We start from the raw sequence: 20,849 nt of genomic DNA, 5'->3' as shown, positions 1-20,849 counted from the left end.
TGGATTGGAGAAGGGGTTAGCACCTCAGTTGGGTTATCGCTGTCTGTGGATTCTGCTCACTTCCTCTCCAGCTGAGTTGACAGGAAGTGAGGAGAAACTTTCCCAGCCAGGACACAGAAAACAATGACCCTCCCCAACTAAATTTTAAACAAAAGCCGTTTTAGCTCCACTTTAACATTTGTACTTCAACTCACCATTTTTTTTTTCTTTATAGGACAAAAATGAACAAGATAATTTATCTGAGTAACGATCAGTTCAGAAGAAATAAAGCCAAAGTAGAGGCAGTTAAGGCAGATAAAGAAAGGATGAAGGAAGCAAGAAGGATAAGACAAGAGGATCTAAACAGAAAAGCACAAGAGCAAAGGCAGAATAAAATGAGTACGCTGGAGGAGTTGGAACTAAACCGAGGGAGACAGCTCCAAGCAAATAGAGACAAAGTGACTGTGCAAAAGGAGAGGAAAAGAGAGGTGCAAAGATTGAGAGACGATGAGTTAAAGAAAAAGAACATGGAGAGACAAATGAAGTGGAAGGAAGAACAGTTAATGGCGGAGATTTTTGAGAGGAACAAGAAAAGAAGGGCTGAACGCAAACAAGATTTCAGAAAGCTAGGAGATGAGAAGCGAAGAGCTTCCGATAGCAGATTTAGAACGATGAGCCCAAGAAGAGACAGCTTGAGAGAATGCAACTGTCCACAAAGAAGAAGGAGCAAGTTGGAGGAAGAAAGAGAGGAAGGAGAAAGAAGAGAAGAGAGGGAAAGAAAAGATATTGAAGTAAAACAAGGAGGACCAGAGAGCAGAAGAGATGAATGCCCAGGAGAAGGAGGCACATGGGCGGAGTGCCCAAGAGAAGGAGGCGCAGGGGCAGAAAAGCCAGACATTTCTTCTTTTTCAGAGATAGAAGAATCTCTGAAATTAGTAGAGGAAGACTGGGAAGGAAACAATGAGGATGGAAGCGATGAGGAAGACATTTCTTCATTTTCAGAAATAGAAGGAGCTCTGAAATCAGTAGAGGAAGACTGGGAAGGAAGCAAAGAGGAAGGAAGCAATGAGGAAGACATTTCTTCGTTTTCAGAAATAGAAGGATCTCTGAACTCAGTAGAGGAAGATATGGAAGAAAACGATAGGAAAGTACGCACAGGAGAAGGTAGCGAAGGGGAAGAAAAGCTAGACATTTCTTCTTTTTCAGAAACCAAAGAATCTCCAAAATTAGTAGAGGAAGTTGATCAGGTAGGCAAAGAGAAAAAGATATGGCCGAGTGAGCTAGGGGAGGAAGCCTGGCCAAGAGAAGAAAACAGAGAGGAGGAGAAATTGAAAGAAAAAGAAGAAAGCAACGGTGAACAAAGCAAAGAAGAAGAAAAGCATGAAAAAGAAGAGTATCTGAAATTAGTGGAGGAAGTTAGGGAAGAGCAGGAAAGAGAGGAAAAGGAGGACAAGAAAGATAATGGAGGAGAAGAAAGAGAGAAAGAGATTGAAGAGGAAAGCAAGGAAGAAGAAAACAAAGGAGAAGAAAGGAAAAAAGACAAAAAGTCTGAAAAAGAAAAGAAAAGCAAGCGAAAATGTAAAAGTTGTTTCTGTAACTTGGATATCTTATGGAATCCCAAGAGACAACAACCAAAAGTGCGTCGCTGTCTAAAAGTATTCCTCCTGTGGACTTTTGTGAGAAAGGTAAGTACGCTGTAACATTATAATGCTTAGGTAGTTACCGTATTTGCCGGCGTATAAGACGACTGGGCGTATAAGACGACCCCCCTACTTTTCCTGCTAAAATGTAGTGTTTGGGCTATACTCGCCGTATAAGACTACCCCTCTTCCAATGCACACCAGTGGGAGGAATAGCGCCCCATCATTGATGTCAGTGGGAGGAATAGTGCCCCATCATTGGTGTCAGTGAGAGGAATAGTGCCCCATCATTGATGTCAGTGGGAGGAATAGTGCCCCATCATTGGTATCAGTGGGAGGAATAGTGCCCCATCATTGGTATCAGTGGGGGGAATAGGTGCCCCTTCATTGGTATCAGTGGCAGGAATAGTGCCCCATCATTGGTGTCAGTGGGAGGAATGGTGTCCCATCATTGGTGTCAGTGAGGGGTGGAATAGTGCCCCATCATTGGTGTCAGTGGGGGGTGGAATAGTGCCCCATCATTGGTGTCAGTGGGGGGTGGAATAGTGCCCCATCATTGGTGTCAGTGGGGGGGGGAATAGTGCCCCATCGTTGGTGTCAGTGGGGGGGAGGAATAGTGCCCCATCGTTGGTGTCAGTGGGAGGAATAGTGCCCCATCGTTGGTATCAGTGGGAGGAATAGTGCCCCATCATTGGTATCAGTGACACCAATGATGGGGCACTATTCCTCCCACTGACACTTGCTGACCCTGTTCTAGTACGGTGCTGCTGCAGCCAGCATATGTGGTTGCAGCAGCACCTCTACACAGAGCACTTACCTGCTGCTCCGGCACTCAATTTTCGCGGGGCCGCTCGGCTCCGCCCCCTCGCCGGTGATTGGCCGCCTGTGTGCCTTTCCCGAGCTACAGTTCTGGCGGCCAATCACCGGTGAGGAGGCGGAGCCGCGCAGCCGCACGAACATCCAGTGGCCGAACTGAAGGAGACGCCGCGCTTCCTGGACCGGATCGTCGTGGGACTGGATCCAGGTAAGAGACGTCAGCCCCTGCAAACCCCTGTACTTAATGCCGCAGCCCCCCTAACATGTGTACCGGCGTATAAGACGACCCCCGACTTTTGAGAAGATTTTCAAGGGTCAAAAAGTCGTCTTATATGCCGGCAAATACGGTACATAGTTAACTAGCTGAAGAAACACCCATTTCTATAAAATATAGTCTCTCACACCTGTAACAGTTTAGGACTAGAGGAAGGAAGAACAAAGACCGCTGGGTAGCTGGAGGTCATTCTTCCTCATGGGGGGGGGGGGGGGGGGTGTCATTGTTAATATGAAATTGTCCACTGTTAAATTACAGAACTTTAATGACTGTTTCTTTCCTTGTGAATTGGTAAGGGGGGGGGGGGGTGATTGGCGATGGCAGATTCTGCTACTATCGCTCATTGCAAGGGTAAGAATAGTCATTAGGAAATGTTTTATAGCTTTCTCAAAAGTGCTCATTCAGCCTGGTCAAGGTGGCCTATTAAGGGTCCCTCTAACTTCCCTCAGGGCTCCTAGTAACATAATGGTCTCCCCTTTGGCATTTATACTCCTAAAGTATGAATGAACTCATTAGCACTGACTGAACAAATAGAAAGGGTTCCTATACTGTACGCCGAATTCTCAGCCACGTATCGGGCCGTCCTCTTCTGTGGAGAAAGCTACCTTTTAAAAATTAGCATTTTTGATGAAACCTATAGATCATAAATGGCCAAGTCCTAAACTTAAAAGTATTGCAGAAGTGACAGGTTGTTTCTAATGTAGCTGAAAGGTGATAGTCTTGTGTTATAGCTTCTAATAAATTCTTTTCTTTTCTTTTCCGTGTGCCTGTAAATTGAACTGCATGGGCAAGTGCAAAGATGTGCAAGCAGAGTGAGGCAAAGTACAAAGGCAGTATTGTAAAATCAAGAATTAACTCCTTTTGTCTCCTATAAAAATCTGCAACAATTTGACACCTACAGCATTATAGGAGATATTTGGAGGGGCCATTTGGGGGGACAGGATTTGTGCTAGGAGGGGAAATTTGGGGTGGTAGTTTGTGTTAGGCGGGGATCGCGATCAACCGGTCGTTCGTGACTGCGGTCCTGCCTCCCCGTAGGCTCCACCGCTCTCATGTTATAGGCAGAGCGGAGAGCAGGAGGCAGCATAGTGCTGGATGGAGGGCAGAGGCGGGGGCAGAAGCTGCTCAGTGATTGGTTGCTAGGCTGTCCTAGCAACCAATCACCAGCTTGGCAGCTCCTGCTCCCGCCTTCCACCCAGCACTGAGTTGATCTTGTGTGTGTGTGTGTTTTGAAAGGGACACAGGAGACACTGTAGGGGGGGCGCAGGAGACTCTGTGTGTGGGGGGGGGGGCCTAGGAGGCACTGTGGGAGAGGGGGACAGAATAAACTACAGTGGGGGGGATTTTGATGAGATAAGAACAGGGGACACTGATTTGGGGGATGGGGAAGCTGGGGGCACTTTGTAGGGGCAGAGAACACTGCTATGGGGCAGGGTAGAGGATACTACGCAGTGGGGGGGGGTGATGTGAAGGGGGGCAGAGGACATTGGTTTTGGGGGGGTACAGGACATTACTAGGGGGGGAAGAGGGCAGGGGATACAACAGTGGGGGGGATGTGGTGTGAATGGGGGCAGAGGACACTGCTTTTGGGGGGGGGGGTGATGTGAAGGGGGCAGAGGACACTGGTTTTGGGGGGTACAGGACATTACTGACATTACTAGGAGGGGAAGGGGGCAGGGGATACAACAGTGGGAGGGATGTGGTGTGAAGGGGGGCAGAGGACACTGATTTTGGGGGGTACAGGACACTACTGTGGGGGGCAAAGGACACAGCATTGGGGCCACAGGATACTACCGTGGGGGATAGGAGACACCTCAGTGGGGAGGGTGATGAAAATGGGGTAGAGAACACTGCTTTAGGAGATACAGGACACTATAGTGGGGGGGTGATGTAAAGGGAGATAGAGGACACTATTATGGGGAGGGGGGTCATTTTTTTTAAGGGCGCCACTCCACGTCAGTAGATCTACTGTGACGGGGCGGCATGTACAGGCTCAGTCGTGTGTGTGTGTGTGTGTGTGTGTGTGTATATGTGTGTGTATGTGTATATATATATTTATATTTATCTTTATATGTGACTAGCTTCTGCTGGGTCGGCGGGAGTGCCCCCCCTGCCGATCTGGGTACTCCAGTTTCCTCCCATACTCCAAAGACATGTGTACACCCGTTGAGGGTTAGGGACTGATGTGAATGTACAATATATATGTAAAGCGCTGTGTAAATTGAGAGCACTATATAAGTACCTGTAATAATAGTAATATGCCCAATATTAGATGACAAATCAAACACCCACCAAATTACCCCTAAAATCTTCCATGGACTCAACATGCCTCAGCTAATACCTTGGGGTGTCCCCTTTCCAAAAAGGGGAAATTTGGGGTGTGTGTACTGCCCTGGCATTTTAGCACTTCAAGAAATGTGATTAGGGAGTCAGAAAGTAAAAGCTGTGTACATTCCAGTTTACATTCCATAGTTTGTAGCTATTGTGACGGAACACAGCGCCTGACCCCTGCCCTTCTCACCAACTCATGACCGAAGGACCAGCCGATCTCACACTGCGCTGTCACTTGCGTAACAATGCTACTCTCAGCTGCACCCTGCAGAAAGATTTTCCAGCTCGCGGGACCAGCAGCCAGAGAGCGATTGTTACTGGTTTAGATTAATTACGGAATTAACCCTTCACACTGCCACCACCACCTTTTTACAGAGAAGGAGGAAACTCACAAATCCTAGCAATAACACTATGATGTTATCATAAACATCTGGCCTAGATTTAAACCTGGGACCTCTACTGTGTCTGGCAGTAACTCTTCTCACTGAGCTATGTGGGATGCTGGACAATACTCTGCCTGATCTATTGGACAATCCTGCCTTGTGCCTTGTTTTCTGCTGAACTTTGAACTCCTTGCTCCTCCCATGTGTGACGGACGTGGGATTGCTGCCACCAATATGCAACGATCCCACGATCACTGTCACCAATATGTGATGACCGTGGCGTCAGACCCCAGCCCTTCTCACTAAACTCGTGACCAAAGAACTAGCCAATCTAAAACCGCCATGTCACGTGCGTAACAATGCCACACCCAGCTGCACTCTGCACAACGATTTTCCAGCTAATTGGACCACAATCTATGTACCGGCAGCCTGAGCGATTGTTACTGGGTCAGGTTAATTACGCAATTAACCCTTCACACTGCCACCACCTCCTTTTTGTACAGAGAAAGAGGAAACTCGGCTATACCAGCAATAACACTATAATGATTGAGATAATCGTCTGCCTAACACGGTCACCGCAGACCGGTTATACAGAGGGTTAAACAAACACAGTAGCGCTCTTTTTAGAGGCAGGAATTCGTAAATTGCAATTAAGAGCTATAGAAACAGTTCAAAAGGAAAGATTTATTACTGAAAGTCAAAAAGGGGTGCAATAAAAATATTTACAGAATAAAGATGTAACCAATATATAGTTGTGTTCAAAATAATAGCAGTCAGACATCACTAACCTGATCAATCACTGTTTTTGGTAGAAATTATATTTCTACATGGCAAATAATTTACTAGCAGGTGTAGTAGAGTAATAGAAATCCAACAGACCCAACAGTCATGACATACATGCTGCTGATTCTGTGTAATTGAATCACTAATTGAAAGGGGCATGTTCAAAATAATAGCAGTGTGGAGTTCTATTAGTGAGGTCATTCATTCTTTGAAAAGCAGGTGGCAATTATTGCCCTTATTTAAGGAAGGAAGGCAGCAAATGTTGTACATGCTGGTTACAGTGCATTTCTCTCTGAAATTCTGAGGAAAATAGGTCATTCCAGACATTGTTCAGAAGAACAGCGTACCTTGATTAAAAAGTTGATTGGAAAGGGGAAAACATATAAAGAAGTGCAGAAAATGATAGGCTGCTCAGCTAAAATGATCGCAAATGCTTTAAAATGGCAACCAAATCCTGAAAGACGTGGAAGAAAGCGAAAAACTACCACATGTGCTGTAGAGGTTACAATTTGCCAAAGAGCACATTGACTGGCCTAAAGAGAAATGGCACAACATTTTGTGGACTGATGAAAGTAAGATTGTTCTTTTTGGGTCTAGTGGCCGGAGACAGTTTGTCAGACGACCCCCAAACACTGAATTCAAGCCACAGTACACTGTGAAGACAGTGAAGCATGGTGGTGCAAGCATCATGATATGGGGATGTTTCTCATACTATGGTGTTGGGCCTATTTATTGCATACCAGGGATCATGGATCAGTTTGAATACATCAGAATACTTGAAGAGGTCATGCTGCCTTATGCTGAAGAGGAAATGCCCTTGAAATGGGTGTTCCAACAAGACAACGACCCCAAACACACCAGTAAACGTGCAACATCTTGGTTCCAGACCAACAAAATTGACGTTATGGAGTGGCCAGCCCAATCCCCGGATTGTAACCATTAGCCGCCCGGCCTATAGCCATTTGGCGGCCGCAAAAATGGTTTAGCTTTCCGGGGTGTACACCATTCGGCGTCCTCCCGCACATGCGCAGTTCACGCGGTTGAAGAGCTGCGCAGCGGTGCGATCTGTCACCGGCCGAGTACCTCGGACACGGCCTATGACAGATCTGAGTACCGGCCCCCGTTGCCGGTACCATGTGACCAATCACAGCAGGTCACATGACAGTTGTATACAATGGATGGCTTCATTCATGCCATCCGTTGTATACTAGTGCCTAGCTGTGAATGGTCACAGCAGGTCACATGCACATGTCATGTGATTAGCTGTGGCCAAAACACAGCTAAGCACAAAAAAAAAAAAAACCTGAATGAATCGATGTCATTCAGGTAAATGCTTGCTTTTAGCAAAGTAATTCTTTGCTATAAGCAAATTGTGTAAAAAAAAAAAAAAAAAATACTGATCACTTCCCCAAAGTAGTACAATGTTACTATGATAACATTGTACTACTTTGGTCATAGTAAAATATGAAAAAAAAATCTTAAAAAAAATGTAATAAAAAATTAAAAATAATAAAAAAAATATATTTTTTCATACTGTCACCAGTCAGTGTCCCTGTTTACCGCCATGCCAGTTATATGATGATGCTGTACTGCACTGGTGACAGTATGTACAAAAAAAAATAGTGAAAATAATTTTTTTAATTTTTTCATTTTCCGAAAAATTATGACAAAAAAAATACAACTTCAAAAAACTCGCCATTCCTCTTATGAAGTACGTCGGACTGTCTACTCTGCAAAAAGGGGTCATTCGGAGATATCTGTACTATTCTGACATTCTTGGACCTCAAGAAATTAGATTGGCCGTCAGTACTTCAGGATTGCTCAATATTTAGATCTATACCATAGTTTGTGAACTCTATAACTTTCCTACAAACTAAATAATACATCCTAACTTGGGTTATTTTCACCAAAGACGTAGCAGAATAAATCTTGGCCTAAATTTATGAAGAACAATTATTTATTTGTAAACTTTTATAACAGAAACAAAGAAAAATGTGTTTTTTTTCAAAATTTTTGGTCTTTTTTTGTTAATTTAGCAAAAAATAAAAACCCCAGCGGTGATTAAATACCACCAAAAGAAAGCTCTAGTTGTGTGAAGAAAATGATAAAATTTTAGTTTGGGTACAATGTTGTATGACCGCGCAATTGTCATTCAACGTGTGAGAGCGCTGAAACGTGAAAACTGGCCTGGGCAGGAAGGTGTAAAATTGCCCGGTATTGAAATGGTTAATCCAATAGAAAACTTGTGGGATGACATCAAAAATGCAGTTTCTGAGGCAAAACCAAGAAATAGAGAAGAACTGTGGAATGTAGTCCAATCATCCTGGGCTGGAATACCTGTTCACAGGTGCCAGAAGTTGGTTGACTCCATGCAACACAGATGTACAGCAGCTCTCAGAAACAGTGCTTATATACATAGTGAATGTTTGAGTTTGTAAAGAAGAATACAAACACTGCTATTTTTTTGAACAGTCTAATATTCACTTTTCTTCAATTTTTTTAGAGGAACAACACAAATTTGATATATTTTTCTTCATGTTTTGATTTGGAATAGAATGTGTAGTGTTCCCAATGCATTTGTGTGGATGGAAATAAAAGCTATTAGAAGGATTTTGAGCTTTATTCACTTTTTTCAACACTGCTATTATTTTGAACACAACTGTATATATAAATATACAGAGAACAACAGCACAGCAAAGAGATAACAGAGCGAGGTTAAAGGGTTAAAGTACTTGCCAAAGTCCTGGGTTAGCAGATCAAGTTTCAGAGCGAAAGGGTACGGGTCTCCCCAGGTGGTATTGATGTTAAATGGGAGAATTCTTCAACTCAACTCTCTTAGGCCTGACAGCCCATTTTGTAGTTCCCTAGCAGGGGGTGTCTCAAGTCAAGGACCAATGCCCCGTTTAGGGAGGGATCGTCAGGACGGAGGCCTAAACTATAGCCAAAATCTCTTATAACTCATATTTTACTCATAACTTTTCCTATGTATTCCAGTCAGGGAGTGTGACCTACCAAACTGTTTGTCTCCTCATGGCCAACCTGAAGATATGCCTGTTTTCAGTGTAAGTCTCTCATACTCCAAGATATGAGACATAGGGCAAAAATAGATTTTTAAAAAGGTTATCTGGTTTCCTGCTTCTCTGGAATGCCTTGAACTCCTGAGAAGGCTGCGTTATCTTTTTACGAGGTGCTAAATTGCCCAGAATTTCACTCAGAAATGTTTTATAGCTGTGGGGTTCCCTGCTGTGCTCTGGCCTGTGACACTTTTTAACACACAGGCCATATGTCAATGTGTATGAACAGAGAGCAAGGGGGGGAGAATGAGGGGACAAAATGGAGATTTCTTAACAAAATGGAGGCTGTGTCCTTCACTGTGTGCACGCTTGTTACACCATGAACTTCCTGATTTAAGCCATGTCTCTGCACTTCCTGTTTGCCAGATTATTGTGCCTTCTCCAGCCAGTATCTCGCTCTTGTCTTTCTTGTTGCCGTCCATAGCTTCGCTACCGACCTTTGGCTTGTTCCTTGACTACGATTCTGCCTCATCCCAACCTGCTACCACTTGTTACCGATCTTTGGCTTGTTCCTTGACTATGATTCTGCCTCATCCCAACCTGCTACCACTTGTTACCGACCTTTGGCTTGTTCCTTGAGTACGATTCTGCCTCATCCCAACCTGCTACCACTTGTTACCGACCTTTGGCTTGTTCCTTGACTACGATTCTGCCTCATCCCAACCTGCTACCACTTGTTACCGATCTTTGGCTTGTTCCTTGACTATGATTCTGCCTCATCCCAACCTGCTACCACTTGTTACCGACCTTTGGCTTGTTCCTTGAGTACGATTCTGCCTCATCCCAACCTGCTACCACTTGTTACCGACCTTTGGCTTGTTCCTTGACTACGATTCTGCCTCATCCCAACCTGCTACCACTTGTTACCGACCTTTGGCTTGTTCCTTGAGTACGATTCTGCCTCATCCCAACCTGCTACCACTTGTTACCGACCTTTGGCTTGTTCCTTGACTACGATTCTGCCTCATCCCAACCTGCTACCACTTGTTACCGATCTTTGGCTTGTTCCTTGACTATGATTCTGCCTCATCCCAACCTGCTACCACTTGTTACCGACCTTTGGCTTGTTCCTTGAGTACGATTCTGCCTCATCCCAACCTGCTACCACTTGTTACCGACCTTTGGCTTGTTCCTTGACTACGATTCTGCCTCATCCCAACCTGCTACCACTTGTTACCGACCTTTGGCTTGTTCCTTGACTACGATTCTGCCTCATGCCAACCTTCTACCACTTGTTACCGACCCTTGGTTTGTTTACTGACTACGCTTCTGCTAGATCCCACCCTGCATATCAGTTACTGGATCCTGGCTTGCTCACTTTCTGGTGAGGTGATCCTGAGAACTGTGACCTGGTACTAACACGCAGTAAAACCCATCTCCACCATCAGTAGCTCTGGTGAATACCGGTTAGTGCTTAGACCTTGCACCTCAGGTGAGCCTGCGTCATCTCCCAGGGTGACCTGCTTGTTTACCTATTCTGTTGGTTGGTCTGCTGCTATACCTACTGGTCTCAGAGCCTGACCGTGACATATACCTAATATTAATGTGCCCAGTTCCTGTTGAATGTCATGAATTTTGACATGTGGGATAGACATTTTATGGCACGCTCTGCATTCCTAGAACCCTAAAGGCCTAACAGGTCATGTGTGATGGCCGACAGAGTTATTGTTTTACGATAGGGCAGAGGAAAGCGTCTTTGTCATACAGACATCCTGCTAAGCCTAATTAGCGGTTTACAGCTCTTGAAGCTGGCCTCTATTTGTGTTTTATTTAAGATAAGAAGCTCTTTTAAAGTTGTTACAACTTACAGCTACAAATCCCATTTTCTAGAGGAGGGAGAGAGATGATTGTAAATGAAAAACAATATGGCTGAGACCTTAACAAGATGGCTGTCGCGTACAGCTTCCATGTGCCTATTGCGCACAATCGTCTCAGTTATACCTTTTCACACAAATGAATTAATAAAAACTTATTGGGACTTTTGTTTACCAAAGACATGTAGCAGAATACATTTTGGCTTAAATTTATGACTAAATCTGATTTTTATTCAATAAAAGTAAAAAGGATTTTTTCACATTTTCGGTATTTTTTTGATTATATAATAAAGAATAAAAAAACCAGTGGTGATCAAATACCACTAAAATAAAACTCTATTCGTGTGAAAAAAATTATATAAATTTATTTTGCGTACGCTGTTGCATGACCAAACAATTGCCAGGTAAAGCAGCGCAGTGCTGAATAGCAAAAAAAGCTGTGGTCATGAAGGGGTTAAAATCCCCTGGAGCTCAAGTGGGTAAAGCTGAATTAACGGATTTATTGCTGGGAAGATTGAATCATTTTCTTATTTCGGTTCCATGTAGTAAAATTTCCGTCTTAGTCTTCTAAACACGCTGATATACAAATGGAAACCAATTCAGCTGGCTTTGAATTGGTCTGGCTCCAGCATATGACGTACAGTATTATTATTATTATACAGCATTTATAAAGTGCCAACAGTTCACTCGGCGCTGTACATTACAAAGGGGGACAGAACATGCGACAGTACAGTAACAATACAATGCGATACATGAGGGGTTCGAGGGCCCTGCTCTTTTGAGCTTACAATCTAGGAGGGAGGGGATAGTGGTACAGGAGGAGATAGCTGTGGGGGATGGAGTGGTAGGGAGAGTGGAGGAGGTAGGCAAATTAGCAGGGGGTGGGGTAGGCTTCCCTGAAGAGGTGGGTTTTCAGGGTACACCTAAAGGAGAGGGGAGTAGGTGATAGTCTGATGGGTTGGGGCAGGGAGTTCCAGAGGATGGGTGACACCCTGGAGAAATCCTGGAGGCGGGCATGGGAGGAGGAGACCAGGGAACTAGAGAGAAGGAGGTCTTGTGAGGAGCGGAGTGTGCGTGTTGGGTGGTACTTGGATATTAGGTCGGTGATGTAATTTGGGGCAGTATGGTGGACAGCTTTGTACGTCAGTGTTAGGATTTTGAATTTGATCCGTTGCGCAATTGGAGGCCAGTGGAGGGATTGGCAGAGGGAGGTGGCGGAAACGCGGCAGAGGGGGGTGGCTGTAATACAGTAAATAGCATTATATATATAAAATCAGCCTTTCTTCCCAGCAAGGCCCTATAATATGAAGGAAAAGTAGAGTAGAATAGGAACTGGCCAGAGAGGGATTACTTTGATGCAGTTGGCCAGCTTAAACATGTATTAATGCATGTGAACCAAAAATCCCTGTTTTTAGGCAAAGTTGAGGGAGTATAGCACTGTACACTGTTGCTCTCCTACAACTTGTGTCTATTTGCCCCATATTGACACTATATCCTCTGTGGCTACAGCACGGTTGTCCAGTACTAGGTGGGCATCCATGGACGTCCTCCCAGAATGCCCCCCACAGCATGCACCCAGTGCTTTCAGTGATCGCTGTGTCCTACGGACACAGCTGATCACATGACAAGGTAAAAGACCAATCACAGTAGCCTTTTACCATGTGATCAGCAGTGTCCAATGACACAGCAGATCACAAAGTAAATACAGTTGCCGGTTATCACTGTCACAGCTTGAGGACAGTACTGCCGACAACCGGCAAATGTGGCAGAGATCTGCACTGATAATCAGGGCACTGATTATCAGTGCCCTGATTATCAGTGCTTCCCAGGAATGCCATCCAGCAGTGCCACCAGTCAGTGTCGCCCATCAGTGCCACCCTTGAGTTCCCATCATTGCTGCATATTAGGGCAGCAGCATCAGTGCCTCCTCATCAATGCCCACCAGTGCCGCCTATCAGTGCAGTCTCATCAATGCACATCAGTGAAGGAGAAAAAATTACCTGTTTTGCAAAATTTTATAAAACCTTTTTTTCTAAAAATTTTTTGCTCTTTTTTTGTTTATAGTGCCAAAAAATAAACCCCAGTGGTGATTAAATACCACCAAAAGAAAGCTTTATTTGTGTGAAAAAAATTATAAAAATGTCATTTGGGTACAGTGTTGCATGACCGTACAATTGTCATTCAAAGTGCAACAACACTGAAAGCTGAAAGTTGGCTTGGGCAGGAAGGGGGTAAAAGTGCCTGGTAGGTAAGCAGTTAAGCAAGCATTTTGCAGAGTAGAGTAAGGACTGGCCAGACTGGGATTGCTTTGAAGCAGTTGAATCATGTAAACTAAAAATCCATGTTTTTATGTACAGCTTACTAGAAAGGGGGTATAGCAGTGTGCAAAGGGTTCATGTAGAGTTTTAGCATAAAGAAAACTTGTCACATACCTATGCTATTACATAGGGTGCTTATTAGCCCCTTTGTGATCATGCTAAAAGGAAAAAAGTATAAAACATGTCAATTGAATAAAATTATTAAAAAGATACAAAAATCAAAAGCAACTCCGTTGACCTGCACACCCCTGGATAGGCAAATGCACACATAGGGCATGCCTGTTTATGTAAACAGTGATTGACGTTCTCAGCAATACCTGACGTGTGGTGCAGAGAGAGAGCAATAATTCTAGAGCCATCATTCATGGTTAACTCCAAACTAATAACCTGTAAAGACCAATAAAGTGTTGCTTAGGGAAAAATTTGGGTACTTGAGTTTTTCGCCTTTTCATGGGCATGTGCAATGTTAAGGCTTGACATGTTAAGTATCTATTTACTTGAAGAAACCTCATTCATTTTAGTGTATCTCTTTTCTGAAAATGTGGATTTGATAAACATTTGCACAAATATAATATCATGAAAAATAAAAAATTGTAACTGCCATTTGATTTTACAGGGCCTGTCAGGAATCTGGGTATGACCAGAAGTGTGTGGACTGACACAGGGAAACGCAGGCTTCAGGTATAGTATAACAATACAATTGATTAAAGCCTAACAATACATAAACGCAGTGCAAAACATAACACAGTGCAACAAACCAAACCTTCAACAAACAACCATACATAGAACACTAAACGTAGTCAGGCAGGCCGGGTCGGTAGCAAACGGGCAAACAAGGTACCAGGAGCAGGCGGGAGAGTGGTCAGGACTAGCCGAGGTCAGTACAGGCAGAGTTATGCAGAATCAGGGTAGAAGCAAGCAGGATCAGGATACCGGGGCCAAGTGAAACAGTACAACAAATCACTGACTGCAGGTCTGGCCATTCCTTAAATACACCTCCTGCAATCAGCCTCAGGTGATAGCTGACTGAAGGAGTGAGCTTCTGGTTGCTTAGAGCACCCGCTGGCTAGCCCTGGTACTGCAGCCCACAAGGCAGGTGAGTCCCACCACCATTGGTGAGTCCATTCCTGACAGTACCCCCCCCTCAAGGAGCGGCCTCAGGCATCGGGCCATCAGGCGAGGCAGCGGGCACCGGGCCATCAGGCGAGGCAGCGGGCACCGGGGCACCGGGCCATCAGGCGGGGCAGCGGGCACCGGGCCATCAGGCGAGGCAGCGGGCACCGAGGCATCAAGCTCGACAGCGGGCACCGAGTCATCTGGCAGAACAGCAGGCACCGAGTCGCCAAGCTCGACAGCGGGCACCGAGTCAACTGGCACAACAGCGGGCACCGAGTCAACTGGCACAACAGCGGGCACCGAGTCAACTGGCACAACAGCGGGCACCGGGTCAACTGGCACGACAACGGGCACCGAGTCACCAAGCTCGACAGCGGGCACCGAGTCATCTGGCAGAACAGCGGGCACCGAGTCATCTGGCAGAACAGCGGGCACCGAGTCACCAAGCTCGACAGCGGGCACTGAGTCAACTGGCACGACAGCGGGTACCGAGTCACCAAGCTCGACAGTGGGCACCGAGTTACCAGGCTCGACAGCGGGCACCGAGTCATCTGGCAGAACAGCGGGCACCGAGTCACCAAGCTCGACAGCGGGCACCGAGTCAACTGGCACGACAGCGGGTACTGAGTCACCAAGCTCAACAGCGGGCACCGAGTCACCAAGCTCAACAGCAGGCACCGAGTCACCAAGCTCGACAGCGGGCACCGAGTCACCAAGCTCGACAGCGGGCACCGAGTCAACTGGCACAACAGCGGGCACCGAGTCACCAAGCTCGACAGCGGGCACCAAGTCATCTGGCACGACAGCGGGCACCGAGTCATCTGGCAGAACAGCAGGCACCAAGGCACCAGGCCGGACCACGGGCACCGAGGCACCAGGTCGGACCACGGGCACCGAGGCACCAGGCTGGATCGGGTCATCAGGCTGGATCACAAACTCCGGGTCATCAGGTTGGATCGGGTCATCAGGCTGGATCGGGCCATCAGGCTGGGTAGCGGGCACCAGGTCATCAAGCTGGATAGGATCATCAGGCTGGGTAGGATCATCAGGCCGGACCGGGTCATCAGGCCAGACCGGGTCATCAGGCTAGGTAGCGTACACTGGATCATCAGGCATCAGGCAGAACAACGGAAGGCGGGTTCACAGACGGCAGGCTGACCGGTTTGGATATTGGTAGGATGGTACTGGTTGGAAAGAATTTTCGCCTTTTCCTGGTTTTAGTTACTAGAGCACTGTAAGTAAGAGCAGGTTTGTAAACGGATAGAGCAGCTGTAGGCAGAGAAGAACTGGGGGATGGAACAAAGGAGGGAGCAGTTGCTACAGAGGACTTCTTTACAGGGTTAAAGGCAGGATAGGTGCAGCGAGTAGGAGCAGGGGACTGACATGTGGTAGATAACACGGTATACTGGGCTGTCAATGTGGGTGCTGTCGGGAATGCAGGAAGAGAGCTTTGAGCAGAGGAATGATGAGAAGCGGGACTGGTTTGTCGCAAGCTGACTGAGGCTGGGTGTAACAAATCTGACCATGTCTGCAGTATGGGTTGAACAAAGCTCAGCTTACACAAAGCCTGTCTGGTCAAAGACTGCACTGCGTTTATACAATCCCTTAGCACCTGTTGTGAACATGCAGAATAATGCTCCAAGAAGCAATCCACATCATCCTCTAATAACCATACCAGGGACTCTACCTGGTCTGCACTAAATGGCGGCAAAAAGTCATCCCTGCCCTCAGGGGCACCAGACAAAGCCAACTCTGCACAAACCTGAATCAATGGCTGCACCTCAGAGAACTCTGTGCCTTGATCCACTAGGAAATGAGCGATCCGTATGCACTCTAGCAGTTGATCCCTGGCATACTCCTTCAGAGTCTGATAGGCATAATCTCTGTCATCAAAGACTAGCAGAGACAAATACACAACCTCATCAGGATGCATCCTTCCCAGCAACAAGCCAAGATGGCTTCCCTGTGCAGCCACTTCTGGTCAGGAATGGCCTTGTTGTAATGTCAGGAATCCGGGTATGACCAGAAGTGTGTGGACTGACACAGGGAAACACAGGCTTCAGGTATAGTATAACAATACAATTTATTAAAGCCTAACAATACATAAACGCAGTGCAAAACATAACACAGTGCAACAAACCAAACCTTCAACAAACAACCATACATACAACACTAAACGTAATCAGGCAGGCCGGTTCGGTAGCAAACGGGCAAACAAGGTACCAGGAGCAGGCGGGAGAGTGGTCAGGACTAGCCGAGGTCAGTACAGGCAGAGTTCGTGCAGAATCGGTAGAAGCAAGCAGGATCAGGATACCGGGGCCAAGCGAAACAGTACAACAAGGCACTGACTGCAGGTCTGGCCATTCCTTAAATACACCTCCTGCAATCAGCCTCAGGTGATGGCTGACTGCAAGAGTGAGCTTCTGGTTGCTGAGAGCACCCACTGGCTAGCCCTGGAACTGCAGCCCACAAGGCAGGTGAGTCCCACCACCATTGGCGAGTCCATTCCTGACAGGGCCTCTGCAGAGATGGGACCTGGGACCAATCAGCGGTACATACGTGATAATGGATGTTGCTTATGAAGAGACGTCATCACGCATATACTGCTGATTGGTCCCAGGTCCAATGTCTGCTTGGTTGGTTGTCTGGACTTATGAAGATTTATTTTAAGTGAGTGTGCATTTTTAATAAAAAATATTTTGATGCTACATTATGGTTGGCCATGTTTACTCTCTATTTTGGTTCACTGCATATACTCTGTATTGAGGATACAAAGCGCTGTTATACCATTTTTTCTGGGAATGGTCAACACCTTTTGCTAAGAGATTTGGCATTTCTTTCTTGCATGTCCGAATGGGTTCACTTGGTAAAATAGCTTTTCTGTTTGGAGTACTTTAAAGTACAATTAAAGTGGCACTACACTGCATCTGAGCACCACAAAGCAAAAATGCTATTTAATTCATTGTTAAAATTCAAAGCAAACTCACCCAATCATCCATGTCTCCATGCTTTATTTTGCTGAGAAATTATTTTGAAAAACACCCCCTGGCATTACTGGCCCTGGCCATATTGAGTAAGGGCAGATATTTCATGTAGCATTTACTTCCTGGAATCCATCTGCTCTTAGCTTATGGAATTGGCTGAGCTGAGAACCCCCCCTGCCCCTCCTGAAGACTGCTAGGATGTATGACATAATTTGCCTAGGCATGGAAATAACTGAAGAAATTTGGGAAAAAAAAAGAAAAGCTTAAAATAAGTAAATATACTAAAGATATACTTTCCTATCTATTTACTACTGTAATGCTAGCAGCATAAGGATTAAAAATAGTCAATGCTGATGGAGAGACTGAAGTTCCACTTTAATATAGACCATTTTTGTTTTAATAGTCATCTGATTCTGGCTGGTGTTGGGCTATCTGACACAGTTTCAATCAAGATCTGCGCTTTTGACTGCACTTTTTGGACTTCTTTTCTATTGAACCCACACATGAATTTTTGTTATTAATAAGATTTTATGCACTTTAACCGCTTCTCCGCCACCCTATAGTAGAAATACTGCTACAGTTCAGCACGGGTGCGCAAAATCGTGTGTGTGTGTGTATATATGTATATGTATATATATATATATATATATATATCTTAAAATTTCAAGTCTAGACCCACTAGCCAGGCAAAAACCTTACACTCCGCCAGTTGCCCCACCAAACCTTGCCCAGGTCCGCCTCCAACCCCACCCCAGGCTGGTCCCCCAACCCTGCCCCCAGCCCTGCCCCTATCCACGTCCCCTTAAAGCTTATAAAATTACATTTTTCTTTAGAATAAAGAGTCCAAAATATAAAAACCAGCAATTATAACATAGCTTTATTATGTCATAACATAACAGCAATAGCTTAATAGCAATAGGGTGCAATCAAAATATCAAGTTTTCCAGCTTTAAACCTGTAGTAAACATTTTGTAGTTTTTTTTTTTATCTCCAGCATCTTTTAAAAGAGACTTTAGTTTACAGAAGTATAGCCTAAGAGAAAGTGCTTATTTTGATGCCAACAAACATGGAATAATATTTATTGTAAACATGTATTTTTTATCTCCAGCAGAGACCTTAGAGAAGTGTTGCATTAAGAAAAAACAAAAAAGTGCCTCTTTAGATGGCCAAAAAACATGGCATAAAATAAATAACAATAGTAAACATTTTGTATTTTTTATCTCGATCATCTTATTAAAAGAGATCTTAGAGAAGTAGTGCATTAACCAGTAGCCGACCGCAGATAGCCGAATGACGGCTGCACTGCGGCCGGCCAGTTCTGGGTGGACGTCATATGACGTCCTCCCAGAACGCGCTCTCCTGCGCGCCCCAGGGGGCGCGCACCTGGCGATCTCCGTGATCGCTGTGTCCTACGGACACAGCTGATCACGTGATGTGGTAAAAGGCCAATCACAGTGGCCTTTTACCACCTGATGACACGCTGATCAGAGGGAAATGCAAGTGCCGGTTCTCGGCTGCACTTTCCTCACGCTGTCAGATCGTGAGGAAAGTACTGCCGAGAACCGGCAGTTGTCAGAGCGGGGATGATCAGTGCCCTGATGATCGGTGCCCAGCAGTGACACCCGCAAGTTCCGCCCACCTGTGCCCAGCAGTGCGCCCACTAGCTCCGCCCACCCGTGCCCAGCAGTGCCCCCACCTGTGCCCAGCAGTGCCCCCACCTGTGCCCAGCAGTGCACCCACCTGTGCCACTCTGCAGTGCCACCTACCTGTGCCCAGAAGTGCCACCTACCTGTGCCCAGCAGTGCCACCCACCTGTGCCCACCTACCAGTGCTGCCCACCAGTGCTGCCCACCAGTGCAGCCCAGCAGTGCTGCCAGTCAGTGCCACCAGTCAGTTCCCAGGGGTTGTGCCAGTCAGTGCCACCAGTCAGTGCCCATCAGTGATGCCAGTCAGTGCCGTCTATCAGTACCCATAATCAGTGTCACCTATCAGTGCCGCCTATCAGTGCTGCATATTAGTGCCGTCTATCCGTGACACCTCATTAGTGCTGTCTATCAGTGCCGCCTATCCGTGCCACCTCATTAGTACTGCCTATCAGTGCCCTTTAGTGCCGCCTATCAGTGCCCATCAGTGCTGCCTCATCAACACACATCAGTGAAGGAGAAAAAATACCTGTTTGAAAAATTTTATAAAAGAAACAAAGAAACTTTTTTTTTTTTTTTTCAAATTTTTTGCACTTTTTTATTTATAGCGCAAAAAGTAAAGCGCCCAGTGGCGATTAAATTAGATTCGGTGGTTTGATTTTTGCAGTTCTGATATACGGGAGGTGCGTTTATATTTTTGTTATACACTTATTCTTAATAAATTACATTATTTTACATTATACTGGTGCCTGGTGGTTTCTTTGCAAGTCCACACATTTCTGGTCACTCCTATTTCACAGGATACCAACACTCAGTATCCCCAACACACCCCTAGGAGCTTAACCACTTGCCGACCGCAGATAGCCAAATGACGGCTTCACTGCGGCCAGCCAGTTCTGGGAGGGCGTCCTACTGACACAGCTGATCATGTGAGGTGGTAAAAGGCCAATCACATCAGCCTTTTACCAAATGATCAGCCATGTCCAATGACACAGCAGATCACTGGTAAATGCAGTTGCCGGTTATCGGCTGCTCTTTCTTCGCACTGTCACAGCTTGAGGAAAGTCCTGCGATAACTGGCAGTTGTCAGAGGAGGGATCGGCACCAATAATCAGAGCACTGATGATCAGTGCCCTGATGATCGGTGCCCAGCAGTGCCACCCACCAGTGCTGCCCATCTGTACCCACCAGTGCCGTCCACAAGTGCCCAGCAGTGCCACCCACCTGTGCCCATCAGTGCCGCCTATCAGTGCCCATCATTGTTGCATATCAGTGCCAGCTCATCAGTGCCGCCTATCAGTGCCGCCTATCAATGCCCATCAGTGCAGCCTCATCAACGCACATCAGTGAAGGAGAAAAATTACCTGTTTGCAAAATTTTATAATTTTGTTCAAAATTTTTTCTCTTTTTTTGTTTATAGCACCAAAAATAAAACAGCCAGCATTGAGTACATACCACCAAAAGAAAGCTCTATTTGTGTGAAAAAAATGATAAAAATTTCACATGGGTGCAGTGTTGCATGACCGCGCAATTGTCACTCAAAGTGCGACAGTGCTGAAAGCTGAAAATTGGCCTGGGCAGGAAGGGGGGGGGGGGGGGTAAAAGTGCCTGATAGGCAAGTAGTTAAACCCTTGGCATTGAGCGTACGCAAATATGATGCCACACTGGACTGGGCTTTTTTTCTGTGGAACCGT

General features: G+C 45.8%; 1 protein-coding gene across 1 annotated transcript; it reads left to right on the top strand.

Annotated features, from left to right (window-relative positions):
* Nucleotides 1-220: 220 nt before the first annotated feature.
* LOC149462552 (uncharacterized) lies at nt 221-14,489 on the top strand. Its single transcript, XM_089676779.1, has 2 exons — nt 221-1,664; nt 14,029-14,489. Exons 1-2 carry the CDS (start codon nt 222-224, stop codon nt 14,050-14,052), a joined length of 1,467 nt encoding a protein of 488 aa, XP_089532905.1. The 5' UTR covers nt 221; the 3' UTR covers nt 14,053-14,489.
* The last annotated feature ends 6,360 nt before the right edge of the window (nt 14,490-20,849 follow it).

The sequence above is a fragment of the Staurois parvus genome, unplaced genomic scaffold (genome assembly GCF_062004578.1).
Source record: "Staurois parvus isolate SC_StPar_1 unplaced genomic scaffold, SC_StPar_1.0 ptg000173l, whole genome shotgun sequence".
NCBI lineage: Eukaryota > Metazoa > Chordata > Amphibia > Anura > Ranidae > Staurois > Staurois parvus.
Note: the sequence above shows the minus strand (reverse complement) of the source record. Positions and strands in the feature narration are given on the sequence as shown.

Bases quoted from the DNA above. Each gene is read 5' to 3' on its own strand.
- LOC149462552 (XM_089676779.1), top strand. From the start codon at position 222: ATGAACAAGATAATTTATCTGAGTAACGATCAGTTCAGAAGAAATAAA. The intron at 1,665-14,028 runs GTAAGTACGCTG...TTGATTTTACAG, and splicing joins TGTGGACTTTTGTGAGAAAG to GGCCTGTCAGGAATCTGGGT.